The sequence below is a fragment of the Podarcis liolepis genome (assembly GCF_965112155.1).
Source record: "Podarcis liolepis genome assembly, chromosome: 12".
Lineage (NCBI taxonomy): Eukaryota > Metazoa > Chordata > Lepidosauria > Squamata > Lacertidae > Podarcis > Podarcis liolepis.
In genome coordinates this window covers 49,392,827-49,409,987 of record NC_139563.1, presented here as the reverse complement: position 1 = coordinate 49,409,987, position 17,161 = coordinate 49,392,827, and the positions used below count along the sequence as shown (strand labels likewise).

At 40.7% G+C, this 17,161-nt stretch overlaps 1 protein-coding gene across 6 annotated transcripts in view; it reads left to right on the top strand.

Moving 5' to 3' along the window:
• The first annotated feature begins 38 nt into the window (after positions 1-38).
• ULK4 (unc-51 like kinase 4) overlaps positions 39-17,161 on the top strand; it is a 170,174-nt gene continuing 153,051 nt past the window's right edge. Inside the window, exons 1-15 of one of the 6 annotated variants that reach the window (XM_083467849.1) lie at positions 39-174; positions 2,284-2,429; positions 3,503-3,602; positions 4,234-4,373; positions 4,449-4,608; positions 5,509-5,610; positions 6,818-6,901; positions 7,092-7,167; positions 7,293-7,388; positions 8,193-8,314; positions 9,320-9,389; positions 9,495-9,600; positions 11,024-11,128; positions 13,450-13,510; positions 15,175-15,356. In XM_083467849.1, coding sequence (XP_083323975.1) covers positions 2,292-2,429; positions 3,503-3,602; positions 4,234-4,373; positions 4,449-4,608; positions 5,509-5,610; positions 6,818-6,901; positions 7,092-7,167; positions 7,293-7,388; positions 8,193-8,314; positions 9,320-9,389; positions 9,495-9,600; positions 11,024-11,128; positions 13,450-13,510; positions 15,175-15,356 — 1,542 coding nt within the window. In that variant the 5' untranslated portion in view covers positions 39-174; positions 2,284-2,291. Of the gene's footprint in view, positions 844-2,283; positions 2,430-3,502; positions 3,603-4,233; positions 4,374-4,448; positions 4,609-5,508; positions 5,611-6,817; positions 6,902-7,091; positions 7,168-7,292; positions 7,389-8,192; positions 8,315-9,319; positions 9,390-9,494; positions 9,601-11,023; positions 11,129-13,449; positions 13,511-15,174; positions 15,357-17,161 lie in introns of all 6 variants that reach the window. The other 5 variants (XM_083467852.1, XM_083467848.1, XM_083467851.1 and 2 more) reach the window with 5 other exon arrangements.

Sequence of the window (17,161 nt, the reverse complement as noted above, 5' to 3'; positions counted from 1 at the left end):
CAAACTCCCCTCAGACTGTTGTTTCCGGCGTCCTGTGCCGTATCTAAGATACTGAAGGGGCGGTTAGGACTAGCCCACACGATGGCCCAAAAGGGGGGGAGGAGAGAGGAGGAGAAGGTTCCAACCGCACCGTTTCCCACAGAAGCCAGTTGACTGACGAGTGACTTTCTCCCGGTAGAGTGTTACCCCAACCCTACGCGTCCCGCCGGGCAAAAACACCCGCTTTCCCTTCAGCCGGAAAGGCCTCAGAGGCACCCCCCCTGCGAAAATGGAGCGGCCTGCGGAGGGCGTGGTCTCTCGCGGATTTCAGTTAACGGTTGCGGCAGAAGCGGCTCTCTCGCGCCCCGCCCCGCGCGCGCTCCTTTTGTGTTCTGAGCGGGGCTGGCGCGTCCTCCTTCCCTCGGAGGAGAGCAGGTAGTCCGTCTTCTCTTCCCTTCCCTTCGAAGCGTTGTGGGATGAGGCCGCGAGCGAGCTAGAGGTTCCGGCGTCGTGTCTTCCGCGCCCCTCAGCCCTTCCTTTCAGTGGGATATATTATTATTATTATTATTATTATTATTACTTCGCCCGCCCATACGGGCTCCTCCCCGCGCGCCTCAGGGGAGTCATTGGGGGCTGAGGGCGGGAGCTGCTTCCCTCAGCGAAGAGGCAGCGTCCGGAGGATTTAAAAACGCGAGTGTTAATTTTGGTTTATTTTTTGCACTCAGCGGTCCATTCCGAGGAAAGGATTAGATGGCCCCTTTTGCCATCATCTTCACCATCTTTCTCCTCCTCTTGCTGCTTCTCCCCCTTCCTTTCGCAGAGACTCGGCGCCTCTAATAACTGTAACAGGCAGGCATTCAACAGGTGAAAATCCCTTGCTCTTGGGATTTCCGCGGGGGGGGGGGAGAAACTTGCCCCGCGTTTCTCCCTATCTTTCTTTCTTCTTTTTTCCTTCTTCTACTGTATTTCCAAAACCGAAAAAAGAAAAATTACAAACATCGAATTCAACATCCATATTCATTTTCTAACATAAACCTATTACATAATTAGCTAAATTAAAATATACCTAGGTTTCTCCCTATCTTGTTAAGAAGTCCACCAAATGTAGCTGAAAGGGGATGGGGGGAGTGCCAGTGGTTGCTACACACACACACTGCTTTTTTTCCTTAAAAAAATGTTTAGGGGTACTCTAATTTTGACTCAAGAAAATCATCATTTTATAGTTCAAATTGGGGAAAATAAATACAGCAAATGGACAAAAGTACAAAGATTCACAAAATGTTCAGAGGTATGCGTACCCCCAGAAAACACACATATATGTGTGTGTGTGTGTGCGCGCGCGCACACACACACACATATATATATGCACACACACATACATATATAAAAGCTGCTTTTGCTGCAAGAACAGCTTGCTTTCAAAAATATTTTGAACTCTTGAGATTCCTTTTCCCACATTTTTTAATTTATGCAAACATAATTACAATAAAAACAGCACCAGCCCTGTCATTAAAAGCCATCAGTTCTCAAAAGCCTGTTGAAACAAGAAAGTTTGCATCTGCTTGGGAGGGAGTTCCAGGGTCTGGGAGCACCAAAAAGGCAATGATGGTGATGATGATAATTAAAAATGGCATTTATCCTAGTACTTTAGAAAGAAGGTACAGTTTATTCTTTGGTGATATGTCACTTTGTATACCATAAGTGTTACCTAGATTAAGAGTTCTCAGGCTCTCCTCATGAACATTAAAGTCATCATATGTAAAATACAGTGGACGCTCGGGTTGCGAACGTGATCCGTGGGGGATGCACGTTCGCAACCTGCGCCTGTGTGGGTTGCGATTCGGCGCTTCTGCTCATGCGCAAAGCGTGATTTAGCGCTTTGCGTATGCACAACCGCCGAAACCCAGAAGTAACCCGTTCCGGTACTTCCAGGTTTTGGTGGTCCGCAACCTGAAAAAACGCAACCTGAAGCAGCTGTAACCCGAGGTATAACTGTATTGTGTTGCTCAGGCTCCCTTGGTTGTTGTGCATGTCAGGGATGAGAAACTGGTGGTCCTCCAGAAGTTGGCTCTGCTAGCTGAGGCAGATGGGATTTGGACTCTAGGTACCTCTGCAGGGCCACAGGTTCTGATTCTCTGGTGTAAGTTATTCTCTTAAAGACTATGTAAAACTACATGCCTAAAAACATTTTGTAGGTTATGCTATTCAAAAAATCAAGGTGTTCATTCTTATATTAAACTAGAGAAGTTTTCCTTTCATTTTGAGGTTTTAATTTTGTGGCTTTGATTTAATTTATGTATACAGATTTTATTATGGAGAACTTTATTTTGTATGAAGAGATTGGAAGAGGAAGCAAAACGGTTGTATATAAAGGCAGAAGAAAAGGAACTATTAATTTTGTGGCTATTTTGTGCACTGAGAAATGCAAGAGAGCTGAAATAACAAACTGGGTAAGAACTACATTGATTATTTTAGAAAGAGATGTAAATGAAATTATTCAACATATTTTCAGATACAAATGTGCCATTTGGTTGAAAAAGTCCACAAAAATTTTGAACAAGATCCATGTTCCAATTAGCTGTACTTTAAAGGGGTTCTTTAGCAGAATCTAGAAACTTCTTTTTCCTCTTAAATTTTGGGTGTGCTCAGATTGGATAATTATGGTGGGTACCCTGAGTGTTCATTGTATGCTTCGTGACTGTTTCATAAGAAATCCTTTACATTCTGGAAAAATCATAAATGCAACAACTGTTGGTTTTTGACTTTTATGAGGTAAACAGTCATTACATATATCTCTGGAGAATTCACTACGGTTGTAATTCAGATGTCCTGGAGAAAGATGTGGCTGCTGTATAGATCTATTACAATAGTGTGAAGAGAGCTTGGCACAAAAACACAGCAACCCACAGGATTTTTGTGTGCCACAGTTTTGTCTGAAACTGATTTGGCAATTGCTCAATCAATCCCTATTTTACTTAACTCTGAAAGGCTCTTGTCTTGGGCAGTTCTCTCTCTCTGAAATAACTTTGTTGGGGATGAGAAGCAAGAGTAATATATGGTATATATGGGTGGATTTGGTTCCCATTTCACCTTTGTTACAAAGACTAATCAGGTTTGATCAAATGAAGTGTTCATGAAGAGGCCTACAGGGCAATTTATGGTTTCAAAAATGTTTTTAATTGACTAATCTCAAACTTTTTAAAAAAAAAATAGCTATAGGCCTTCAATGTTTTGTTCAATCCTTTTCTGTCTTGAAAATTCACAGTCTGTAAACCATCCATCACCCCTTTTGTTTTGTACTTTTCTTGGAACATAATGAATCCACCCCAACATTTTTCACAAATGTATTAATCTATTACCATCCTCTTGTGTCTTTCCCATGGGGACCGGGGGAATCCTAGTCTGCTACATTGCTTTTTGCATAGACATCTCTTGAATTCCAACTTCTTAAGGGCTACTGTTCCATTTTGTGCCTGTCCCATCCTCAACCGAAACCAACTCATATGTGGATAATATGTTGCAGGTGCGCCTTACTCATGAAATTAGGCACAAGAACATAGTAACATTTCACGAATGGTATGAAACAAGCAATCACCTCTGGCTTGTGGTGGAATTGTGCACAGGTAAGCAGCTGTTAAACACAATGTTTTGTGGCCGTTGTTTCCCAAGGGCCATCTAGAGAATCCTTGAGGGGTGGATTTGGTCCCTAGACTCCCCACCTCCATTTTACTAGGTCCAATCAAAATTTCACAAGTGGGAAGCTACCACAGAAAAGACCTGTTCTCATATTGCTGCCAGTGCAATCAGGCCAGGATTGGTGTTATATGCTCAAGCAGGCTTGAGCATATAACACCTGATCACTGAATGCTGTGCCAGTAGAAGTTTCCGTACCATCATCAGAGGCAGCCCCACGTATAATGTGTTGCAGTAATCTAACCTAGAGGTTACCAGAAGATAGACAACAGTAATCGGCAAAAAATAAAACTTACTCCATTGGCTCCGGTGCCCCACTTTTAAATCTACACTTCAGGTAAGACCAATCGTTCTTTCTACTTCCAGCGTCAGAGGCATTATGGCTCTGAATACTGCATGCTAGGAATCGCAGGTGGGCAGTGTAGATCAAAGCTTTCGTATGCCTATTTTGTCAGAAAAAGCTTACGGATAAAAATTTACATAGTACTACAGAGGTCAGTTAATTTGTGTTTTTTTTTAAAGAAAACACTTCATAGCAGAATATCCATAAATGCCTTACAGGTGGATCACTGGAAATGGTAATTACTCAAGATGAATGTCTACCTGAGGTGGTTGTGAGAGAATTTGGTGTTGATTTGGTTACTGGACTCCATCATATTCACAACCTTGGAATTCTCTTCTGTGACCTTACACCTGGGAAGGTAAGAGGGAATGATTTCTGAAAACAACTTTAAAAAATAATAATTCAAGAAATCACTAATTGATATACCTTACAGATTCTCCTTGAAGGACCTGGTACACTGAAGTTCAGTAACTTTTGCTTGGCTAAAGCAGAGGGTGAAAACTTGGAGGAATTTTTTGCTTTAATTGGAACAGAAGACGGAGGAGGTGATAGTGATGAAAACTCAAGACAAAATCTGAAGAACAGATTCAGAGGTACATTGCAATATGTAAGGACAACAGTTGCAAAAGACAGAGTTGTAATTAAAATTGTGTAATGGTTCTATTTTCTAAAACTTGAAATGGGGGAACTAATTCAGTGATATCTTACCCTGCCTTATTGAAAGCAGTGATTCTACATTTGATGGATAGGGCATCTGGGACCCTCAGTATGTTGCTACAGCTTCCATCATTCTTCACCTTTGGCTGTGCTAGTTAGTGTCAGTAGTAACCCTTTAGAGTCATTTCCTCAGTGCAAAGTCATACCAAGCAGTTACGTTTTCAAAGAGCTGAGTTGTGTGGCTGTCAGTTTCATCAGATAAATGCTGGGTGCCGTATTACCCCAGTCTCCTTCCCTGAACTCTCCAGTTTTTCCACTTTGGGGTTACCTTCCTGCTGTTGTAAGGTGCAGGGCTAGACAAAGTAGAGTGCACTCAGTCTTTGTGTTTATGCTTCTTCTGTTGCTCTGTGATTATTGGAGCTGCTCTGGGTATGTTTACTGTACCCTGCTACATTAGCAAAGACTTAGAAGAAAATCAGTCTGAAATTCCTTTTGAGTATCCCAGAAATGAGTTTAAGATGAAAACAGTAGTGGACACCAGGGTGGGACACCACCAGTCAGTTGTGTTACTGCTGTTTATCAGGAGGTATAAAACGAGGGGTGAGGTTGGCATGGTGCAAATGGTGGAGCAAATCCAGCGCACTTGTTGCCAAGCTCCCCATGGCTTCATCTCTCCCCCTCTTCCTCCCAGTAAGCAGTAACATTACTAACTGGAGGTCAGATGAGTGATCCTACCCTGCAAGACCATCCACTATTGGATAAAAATGTTGGTGACTTTTGAAAGGATGTTTATTACAAAATCAGAGCAAATCACTATTCATGACTTTATTTTGTAGGTACACTGTCATATATTGCTCCAGAAGTGATAGAAGGAAGCGACTTCTCTATAGCCAGTGATCTATGGGCATTGGGCTGTTTGTTATATGAAATGTATTCAGGTATTATATTATTTATACTAACATGTTTAACATTACGTTACAATGTTAATTATTGTTATAAATGCTAATACTATTCAGGAACTTTAAGATGGAGATGTTCCATTTATGAACTTGTGTAGGTTCCTTTGCTGTTAACAGAGCTGTGAACATCTAATTTGTATAGTCATTAATACAGTTACTTAGTAGAATAAGCAGTGAGACATGTGGCAAGACATTGGAATGTACTTTCAGTGTAAAGATTATTGTGTCTTAAGGAACTGAAATGTATGGAGAGGCAGGTAGAATTTAATCTCAGAATCAGACTAGGATAATCTCAGCCCTTGGTTTTTCCCTTCGGTTAGGTTAAAGTTCTTGCTGCAGACCTTCTTCATTATAAATAAAATTTTAATGCTTTATTTCATATTCATGTAAATCACTTAGACAGTTATTTTTATCCCGTGACTTATTAATTTTGTTAAATTCATAAAAGTAAAATAAATAAAATGAACACTCTGCTTAAATTTCAAATCATATCCCAAGTGACTGTTCGGCTACAGTAGGTAGTCATCATAACCCACTTTGCTGGTCTATGGCTGTCTTCTGTGGACCTTTGTTGTATGATAGTGAGGAGTAGCTGCTGCAGCCACAGCATTTCAGAGTGGAGATGGAAGAAGATGATTAACTGACAATCTGTTAGGGCCTCACTGAATGAGATATGAGTAATTTGTGATTTCATCTTCTGACATTAACTTTTTAGCTCTTTCCTCTCCCCCCAAAAAGTTGTCTTCTGCCAGTAGGTCAAATCGTATAGGGTTTTTTGATGGGTGGGTGGGTGTTTAAACTATGAGAATGGCATAGAGGAAAGATTCCCCCATCCATTCTTGCTTCTGCCCAGATCCCTTTCTGTGGCTGCTTTTTCTTCCCAAAGGAAATGTCTCGGGATGTGATCTCAGATCTTCTGCATCTTGTTTGGTTTGATTTCCCCCCCAATTGTATATCTTTTTATGAATTATAGGTGTAACTCAGTGTTTCTTGCTGTCAAGAGCCTTAAGCAAAACAGATGAAAAAATTTATAAATCAATTGGTATAATTCTTCCAAGTTTCCATTATTATTATGTTCTCTTAAATGGACTTGTAATAACTCTTGGCTGACGCAAATAAAATTATTACTTAATTGTTCTGATGCTTATTCAAGTTTTACTGAAATCTTATCTACTTATGTTTCTAGGAAGACCTCCGTTCTTCTCCAAAAGTGTTACTGAATTAGCAGAACAGATTTTACATAAAGATCCTTTCCCACCTACACAGAAAGGTATTGTTCCTTAGATAAATGATGGTGAAAATAATTATATACGTTTATAAAAGGGGACAAATGAGTGAATGATTCCATGCATTCCCTGCTTAAGAAGTTAATATATGAATTATTTTATGTTGCTGTTTGTAGATTTTGGTAGTTAGTAGAATCATTTGTTTCAAAATAGAATAGTTTCATTATCTTACAGGATCAGCATCTCTAGAACCATCTTCAGACTTCCTTAACTTGGTTGATTCTTTACTTCAAAAGGATCCTCAGAAGAGGTAAAATTATGATTTGAAGATCTGGCTATTTATTAATGATGCACACTGATTAAAAAAAAATCTAGAAGTTTGTGGAATTTAAATTGGTGCTATTTGAGAGGATTGTATATGTATTTTATTTAAAGATTGACTTGGGCCAAGCTGTTGCAGCATCCTTTCTGGAAAGATGCTTTTATCCAAATTCCCAGTGACACGATCTCCAGCCAAGAAACAAGCTCCAGGTACAGTAGACTCAGTTTAAAATTAAATTGAAATTTTGAATTGTGTTTCTTTACAAATTTACTGTTAGAAGGATGTATGCATGAGGCTAAAGATTTCTGACAAAGTGGGTTCTGTCTCTTGAATGCTTTTGCCACAACATTTCTAGTTTTTAAGATGTCACAAGATTCCCTCTTTTTGCTGCAACAGAACAATATGGCTTCACCCTTGGCTATAGCCCTCCTTTTAGAGAGCTGCTGTCCTGCAACCCCTTAGCAGTGTAGCTGATATCCTTGGACAAGAAGAGTGGAACATAAATAAATTAAATAAAAAATTGCTTGTCTGTATATAAATAAGTAAAAAGATGATTTTGCAGTTGTTTAAGGATCTGACCGGAATAAAATGCAGAGAAATTTGCATTGCCTGCAAAGTACAGTGGTTCCCCCAAGACGAATGCCTCGCAAGACGGAAAACCCGCTAGACGAAAGGGTTTTCCGTTTTGGAGGTACTTCGCAAAACGAATTTCCTATGGGCTTGCTTCGCAAGATGAAAATGTCTTGCGAGTTCCTGCGGGGGTTTTTTCCTCCCCCCCCTTTTTCCCAAGCCGCTAAGCCGCTTATCAGCGGATCCGCTAAGCCGCTAAGCTGCTTATCAGCTGATCCGCTAAGCCGCGGATCCGCTAAGCCCGCTAAGACGCTAATAGCGCTAAGCCGCTAATGGTCTTGCTTCGCAAGACGAAAAAACCGCAAGACGAAGAGACTCGCGAAACGGATTCTTTTCGTCTTGCGAGGCACCACTGTACATTTCATTGTCAATTGTTTGAACAGCAGGAAAAAAGCCGAACTGCTTGAACCTCGAGAGTCTGAGATTCAATTAGAGAATAAAAGCCTTCCAGAAATAATGTTGCCAAGAACAGAAAACAATCAACTTAACAGATCTTTCAAGCTGGGTAAGATTGCACCTTCGTTTTATGTATTGGTTCAGGAATTGGGAACTCTTTTGGTTTCTTGAGCCAGATTCTTACCAAAATAGGCCTCATGGGCAAATTTGACAGCCACTTACCTGCTAGTCACTATTATGATAACACATGATTGACAGGTGTGTTGTCCTGCCCACCTGTTACAATCCCTTGTGCAGGGTCCGGTCGGGACCTGGGGAACCACTGCAGAAGTAGCTTGTTTAGCCCTATTGCTTGGCACTTCGCAAAGCAGCAAACATGAGGCTAGCAAAGAGATTCTTTTTCCATCTTTATGAGGCATGGGGACAAGGAAGCTGGTATTCTATAGGCATCCACTGTGTGCAAGAGAGGTCCATCTCACTGCTGGTCTACAAAGTAGGTTTCTTCCCCCTGCGTTTCGCAGATCAGCTGAGAAAGAGGCTTTTTCTCTCACACAGAGTACCTTGAATAGCAGTTATTTCTGTCAGTGCAGGTTCATGGAGGGCTAGTGGAAAGCGTGGGGGCAAGGAGAGAATGAACAAAGGGCTAAGAAGAGGGGGTTCAGAGTGAGAGATTCAAAAGCACCTGCAAGGAAATTACATTTGTTAGTCCTGATGAGCAATTGACATGTGGATGTTGGTTAATGAAAACAGCTTTGGGGGCGACCATGTACAGTCGTACCTTGGATCTCAAACGCCTTGCAAGTCAAACGTTTTGGCTCCCGAACGCCGCAAATCCGGAAGTGAGTGTTCTGGCTTGCGAATGTTCTTTGGAACCCAAACATCCAACGTGGCTTCCGTGGCTTCTGATTGGCTGCAGGAGCTTCCTGCAGCCAACTGGAAGCCGCGCCTTGGTGTGCAAACATTTTGGAAATTGAACGGACTTCTGGAACGGATTCCGTTCGACTTCCGAGGTACCACTGTAATGTAAAACTGAGAACTAAAATGTATGCTTGACACATTACAATTGTATACATAGTTCATGCTGGTAAATAGTTACAATATTTTCTTTGTCAAGAAAATCCAGAAGAACTACGCCCTAAAAGTGCTGTTGATGGTGAATCAAATGAATCTATATTTCTACTCAGGTATGAAGACAGCACAATACTTTTAAATGAAGTTGTAGAAAATAATTCAGATAATTTGCATTTAAGTATTCAGTTTTGTATAAACATGTGTATATTGTCTTTCAGTTCTCGTCCCACCCCTAGAACTACCACCACAGTGGAAATAAACAATGCTGCTGCTGTTCTAGCTACAAATTCCGCGCACACAGCATCTCCAAGACCTTCAGCAAAGGTGAGCATAGTTTAAAGGAAACGGAAGCAAGAGACTGAATTCCATATGACTGCTATAGAAAAACAGAAGAGGAAGAGCTGTCAAATCACAACTAGGAAAAATTGTGTTACTGAAGTCAAGGATGGTGATAAAATAATTGACAGTGTCAGAAGAGGAACACAGATTGAGAAGAGTGAGGATGATGATGAGGCCCATATATTTAACTAGAAAACAGCAATTGGTAATTCCTGCTAAAACTAGTTTTGGTGGAATAAATTAAACAGAAACTAGTGATGGAGTTTATCAGAGAGGTGAAGGCAAAGAAGCAGTAGTACAGCCCAATCTTAGTGATTTGTGCAGAAGGAAATTCATTTATTTCAGAGGGGCTTATTTCTAACTATAAATGTTTAGGATTCTGTAATGGTGAGCTCCTGTTGCCTTGTCCCAGCTCCTGCCAACCTAGCAGTTTGAAAGCATACCAGCGCGAGTAGATAAATAGGTACTGCTGCGGTGGGAAGGTAAATGGCGTTTCCATGCACTCTGGCCTCAGTCAAGGTATCCCATTGCACCAGAAGCGGTTTAGTTATGCTGGCCACATGACCTGAAAAGCTGTCTGTGGACGAACACTGGCTCAGCCTGAAAGCAGAGATGAGTGCTGCACCCCCAGTGGCGTAGCATGGGGGGTGCAGGGGGGGCCGGCCGCACTGGGCGCAACATCTGGGGGTTAGGGGGCGCAAATCCACGGGTTAGGGGGCGCAAATTACTTGCCTTGCCCCGGGTGCTGACAACCCATGCTACGCCACTGTGCACCCCATAGTCTAATTCGACTGAACTTAACCATCCAAGGGTCCTTTACATTTTTTACTTTTAGTATAAAAGTTGCACCCTCAATAAGCTTTGAAGGGATGGTAGCACGAAGAAAACAGGAAGTATATTCATTCCAGCCTGAAAACTATGTTATATGATGAAGAAGAGACAATGTAAAAAAGAAAAGAATGAGGGGCTACAAAACAGAAGGTGGTGGAGTAAACTGTGGAAAAAATGAAGCCGTTGAATGAAATAAGCAAGAATACTGAAGGATCAGAATATATTTAAAGTGGAATAAATCTGAGTGATGTTTTTTACACAACGAGCAAATTATTGCATAAGATTATGATAGTGTTGTACACCAGGAAATGGTGAGAGAAAAATCAGCTGTTTAATTGATAGGTCCTAATGTACTTTTCTAGATAATGGGATCCATTACTTTCACACATATCTCAAGAATCAATATTATCACTCTAGGAAACCAATGAATTAATTCTACTGCCTGCATTAATATCTTTTGGAGTTGACAAGGAAGTCTTCTGGTGCCTTTTAATAATAAATGCAGGAGTTGCACAATGTTTGCTGTGTTTAAAATGTATGTCATTGTAAATACTACTACTATTTGCTTATATTCTAGGATAAAAACATATGCTGCAGCCAGCAGGATATAGAGTCCAAAGTGAAAGAGCTTATCTTCTTGGAGTCTGACCTTATTGTCACTCCTGTAATTGATAATCCAAAGGTACTATTTGAATTTACCATACATTACTTTTCAAATAATATGTTCAGGAATTTATAGTGTTTTTTGTTATCCGTTGCACTAGCTCGGTCCGTAGAGAGTGAGACTCTTAATATCAGGGTTGTGAATTGAACCCCATGTTGGGCAAAATGATTCTGCATTGCAGAGGGTTGGACTAGATGACCCTCTTGGTCCCTTCCAAATCTACAATTTCAGTGGTGCCTCGCAAGACGAAATTAATTCGTTCCGCGAGTTTTTTCGTCTAGCGAATTTTTCATCTTGAGAATCACGAATTCCCATAGGAATACATTGAAAATCAATTAATGCGTTCCAATGGTCAAAAAAAATCCAAACAAAGCCAAATTTGGTACAACAAGAGTTTATTAAGTGCTCTTTAAAGTCACACATACTGTAAAGAGCATTTCAAAAATTGAAGGAACAATAATTTAAGTTTCTAAACATGACAGAAAAACATTTAAAAATCAACAAAGTGTACAGTACATTTTCTAAGACTCTGGGGGACAACTCGAAGGAGGTTCCTCTTCCACTCTTTGCTTCTTGCTGAAGAACCCCCTCCTCAACTGTTCCCCCAGGCACCCACCACACAGAAATTCAAATCCAGAATTTTTTTAAAAAACAGCAGAGTGGCCCAATGGTCACAGAAAATCATAAAAATGCAGAAAAAACACACACAAGCTTCCAGATTCTTGCAAACCCCTCCCCAACACCAAGTCCTTGAATTCCAAAAACCCCAACCCAAAATCCAAACCCCCCCCCAAAAAGTTTTAAAAGTTTAAAAGAAGTTTTGGAAAAGCTTCAAAAATCACCAAAGTCTTCAAAAACCTCAAAAAAGGCTACCACACCGCGTTCTATGAGTTGCTCCTCGAAGTCAAGTCGCAACTGTGTTAACGGTGTTAAGAAAAAGGAAACAAACTTGCAAGACGTTTTCGTTTTTCGTCTTGCGAAGCAAGCCCATAGGGAAATTCGTCTTGCGAAGCAACTCAAAAACAGAAAACTCTTTCGTCTAGCGAGTTTTTCGTTTTGCGAGGCATTCGTCTTGCGGGGCACCACTGTTTATGGTTCTACAGGGATTAATTTTCAACTATTTTACTCCCACCTAGTGGCCATACCTGGTTCCTGCAGGTTTACACTAAATTGTTATGCTAAGCAAATGGACAATTTTTTGTATCAGTTGATAGCACTCACATTAATGCAAGCCTCCACTCCAGCAGTCACAAACCATTTTTTCTCTGGGGGCACAATTGGAATTTTGAGAAGGTGTTGGGGGCAACCAGTCACAACACAGCTACTTTTGGTATAACACAAAATGGCTGCCACCACCAAAAGAACAGAAAAAGAAGATAGACAGGAACATAAAATAGTTCAAATATGGAAAAACATACTCATTTTATTTTTATTAGCAAGAAAAATCTTCTTCTTTTACATATGCTATTAATTTTTGGTGGTTGTCTGTTGCTGCCGTACTGCTGTGGATTAGAGCTAGAAAATAAAAGATAACTGAAAAAGTCAAAACACCTAGAATCAAGAATGATGTTTTCGTTTGTGGTAATTAGGTTTTAAAATAGCCTTGGGCAAAATGACAAGTTCAGATATATTGGATCAGATATGGCATTGCATATTCACAAAAGGTCTAGCTAAAACAATCTGTCAAAACGTAGGTGAGAATCATTACACTATATAAGTGGTATTGACTCTAGATAGCTTGTTAAGAATACTGTATACCAAAAAAAATGCCACAGATCAGTGCTGGAGGTAAACTCAAAATATGGGCCTTCCTGAAAATTAACTTGCTTTGGAAAAAGTTAACTATACTTTGTTCACATTAACTGTATTATTTCGGTTATACCCACTGTGGAGAACCTAATTAAATCTGGCACAGGTTCCAGTTTGGCCTATGTGATCATTCCCACCCGTTGCCATATATGATGTCAGGTGTGGGGCAGGTATGGATTTGGCTACAAAGGAATAATTGAGAACTTCATGTTTTCTCCCAGTTGTTCTTTGCCTGTGGGGTTCGCTGTCAGTGCCATTGAGCTATTAACACAAACAGGGAACTCCACTGGAATTGGCTTCTCTGAGGAGTTTCTCCATTTTGAGGAAGTGTTTTGGAAATCAGTCTGCTTCCTTTTGTAGCTTGTTCAGTGACTTCCTACTGGTCATAAAGTTTGTGTATTTATAGCTGAAATATTGACAGCTCATTGTTTATTATGGTAGAAAGTGTTTTATTTGAGGAGAGGTGCATAGTGTACCCTTGGTCTATGAGATATTCAGAATTGCCTCAAGTCAAACATTTTTTTTCTCAGATAGTGAAGCAACCACCAGTGAGATTTGATGTGAAAACTTTACACGTACCAGCACATTCAGGTACAGTTTGCTAAAGTAATTATAGGCAACTTGCCATTTACAAGAAAATATTATTCTTTAATACTCAAAAATGTCTTAGCATTCATTTAACACTGTTGTTCTCATGTCTGTGTGTTTTGCATCTACTCCCAACTCTCACAAATGTTGATATATAGGATGCATGCCCAAGCAAGAAGGGACAGCTGCTATAATTAATTGTCATTTTAAATTATATTGAGCATAGTTTTGAGATCACAGCTGTATGTGTCATTGCAGACCATGTTTGGCATGCTGTATTTTTGGCTCACAAGGAACAGTGTAACAGGACCAGAGTAATAATCCAATTCAATATAAGCTAGCAAAAAAAGTAGTTTTTTCACAATGTACGGTATTTTTACATCTATAAGACACCCCATATATAAGATGTCCCCTATTTTGGGGGACTCCGGTTTAAGAAAATGGGGAGGGAGATCTATCCGTGTATAAGACCCCCCCCCCCAATTTTGGACATTATTTTTTAGGAAAAACCCTAGTCTTATACACGGAAAAATAAGGTAATTTTATATATGCCTAGGTAGAAGGAAGTTCTATTGAGTTTTGTTAGACTTATTTCTGTTTCTAATACAATTGCAACCTAAGTCACTATTTTATGCTTTACTCAAATGATTATGGGTCAGGTGACCTAGTCACATTGTGGTGTGTCCTGCGTGATATATTTATACCTAAAGCACATAGTCTAAAACACATTTATAGGGTAGATTCTTACTGACCATCACTAAGTTTTATAAAACAATGATGCTGCTCCAGCAGCTATTGCAGCATGCTTTTATTACTATATTAAGCTGCTGTTTATAGAAACAAAAGATCACTATCAGCATACTAACTTTCTTCCTGAGGAGCACTTCCTTACGTACTATTTAGAAGCATTGTCAAGATTTTCTGCTATGTGGATTTGAGCCAAAGTTTTGGGGATCTTGTGACAAGTCAGATCCTTTCTTTGTTTTGCTTCCTGCCTAAAGGCAAGTCTGGAATAATAATATATCTTCTTTTTGTTGTTTCTTTATTTTGCATACCACCCTTCATCTGAAGATCATCCAGGGGTGTGTGTGTGCTTCACAACGTAAAAATACAAAACAAGAACACAAAATACGTTACAGAAAACAGAAACAAACCAATAACCCCCTCTACCACAAACACATTTAAAAGGCCGTAAATGGTTTAATCAACCAAAGCCCTGGTTCTTGAGAAACATTGCCATCTGGCTCCCAAAGAGATATATGAAGGAGCCTGGCAGACCTCCCTGGGGAGAGCATTCCACAGATGGGGAGCCATTGCAGAAAAGGCCTATTCTTGTGTTGCCACCTTTCAGAACTCTCATGAGAAAGTCACACGAAGAAAGACCTCAGATGATCACAGGGTGCAGGTTGGTTCATTTGAGGAAAAGCGGTCCTTGAGGTATTGTGGCTCTGAGCTGTTTAAGGCTTTGTAGGTCAAAACCAGCACTCTGAATTTGGCCCAGAAACTAACTGGCTGCCTGTGCAGTCGGGCCAGGACATACATTGTATGTTCACAGCAAGCTTTTTAAGGGGTTCAAGTAGGGAGAAAGAACTATACTATGTTTCAGTATTGGGTCTTGGAAATTATATTCATAACAAGTGCTCTTAAAACATTATTTTTCTTTCCAGCTGAGAAATTGTTGATGCTAAAAGAAGACGACTGGAACGACTTCTTACACCAAGTGTGTCAGCTGACTGACTCCCCAGAGAAGAGCACAGGGGCAGCCAGAGTTAAACTGAATTTACTTTGCTACCTCTGCACTGTTGTTGGCAATAAGGAAGTAGCCACTAAGTTAATCAGCACACAGCTGGTAAGTAACACCGCTAGAGCCCGCAAGCTGACATGCCAGCAAATATGGCAAAAGTCAGCTACCTTTTGCTAGGGTGCATTTCACTGGTATTTTAATAAACTAAGGCTGCAATTGTATGTACACATACCCATGAATGAGCCCCACTGAACACAGTGAAACTTGCTTTTGATTAAAAATGCCTAAGGCTGTACTGTAAGAAGAATTAGTGCATAACAAGAATGAAGAACGTTAACGTTCTAATCATTGTTGTTTAGTCGTGTCCGACTCTTCGTGACCCCATGGACCAGAGCACGCCAGGCACTCCTGTCTTCCACTGCCTCCCACAGTTTGGTCAAACTCATGTTGGTAGCTTCGAGAACACTGTCCAACCATCTTGTCCTCTGTCGTCCCCTTCTCCTTGTTCTGTGCCCTCCATCTTTCCCAGCATCAGGGTCTTTTCCAGGGAGTCTTCTCTTCTTATGAGGTGGCCAAAGTATTGGAGCCTCAGCTTCAGGATCTGTCCTTCCAGTGAGCGCTCAGGGCTGATTTCCTTAAGAATGGATAGGTTTGATATTCTTGCAGTCCATGGGACTCTGAAGAGTCTTTTCCAGCACCATAATTCAAAAGCGTCTAATCATACTTCTGGATAAAGCATTGTATACATTGATTGTGTGCAGGCTGCCAAATGACTTTGATTATTTGGGATGGATAGGTTGAACAAGGATTAGAAATACTAAAATACTTTACACTGTTCTGCATTAATTTTTTAAGAAGCATGAGCACAATCAAGAGGACTGTGTGCCTTTCTAGGGCACACATGGAGCTCTTGGTATGTTGTGATATGGCTGATTTCATCAATTTGGCTATATTTGGATAATCATTCAAGGTCATTTTGCGAAACTGTGTATGAGCATCATCACTGTGCGTTCCTAGATCCTGGCTTAAGTACGAGGTAAGGGGTGTAGGTTGGATGTGGGTGGCGCTGTGGTCTGAAAAATTGAAAAGCAGCCCAAACAAAGCAGACAAAAAGGCCGGAGTAAGAACTTTTGAACCCAGTAGTGAAGTGTTGCTGTTGAGACCAACCAAGGAAATAAAATGCAACTAGCATGGTAGAGACCGTACAAAATCGTGTCCAAAATGAGTGATGTAAATTACGTAATCCAACAAGGGGAAGAAGGGCGTAAGGTGGTTCATGTGAACATGTTAAAGCCTTATCTTGGAACAGAAGGCTGGACACTATGCAATACGTGAGGATCCAGATGAAGCCGATATAACATGCTGGGAAGGGAGAGGGGAGCAACGGCAATCTACAAGAAATAAAGGTAGCTCCTACGTTAACCCTTAATCAGCAGGTGGAGGTTAAACAGATCCTACAAGAATATAGGGAAATTTTCAGTAATACTCCAGGTAGAGTTAAGGGAGTTGTACATCATATCGACACTGGGGATGCCAAGCCCATTGCTGTAAACCCCTACAGGATAACTGGAGAGTATGTGGGGAATGTTAGCAATAAGGTAAGGGAGATGTTGAAGGCAGGGATCATTACCCCTTCAGAAAGTCCCTGGGCAGCACCCATAGTGTTGTTAGAGAAACCTGATGGATCTATCAGATTTTGCCTGGATTATAGAAAGCTGAACCATGTCACTAGAGCAGATGCATATCCAATGCCACATTTAGATGACCTGATCGAAGCTATAGGTCATTGTCATTACATCACCTGCCTAGACTTGACAAAGGGATGCTATCAAGTAAAAATGGACTCTAGGGACCAGGAGAAAACTGGGTTCAGAAGTCCCTTAGGGCTGTTTGAGTTTAAAGTAATGCCC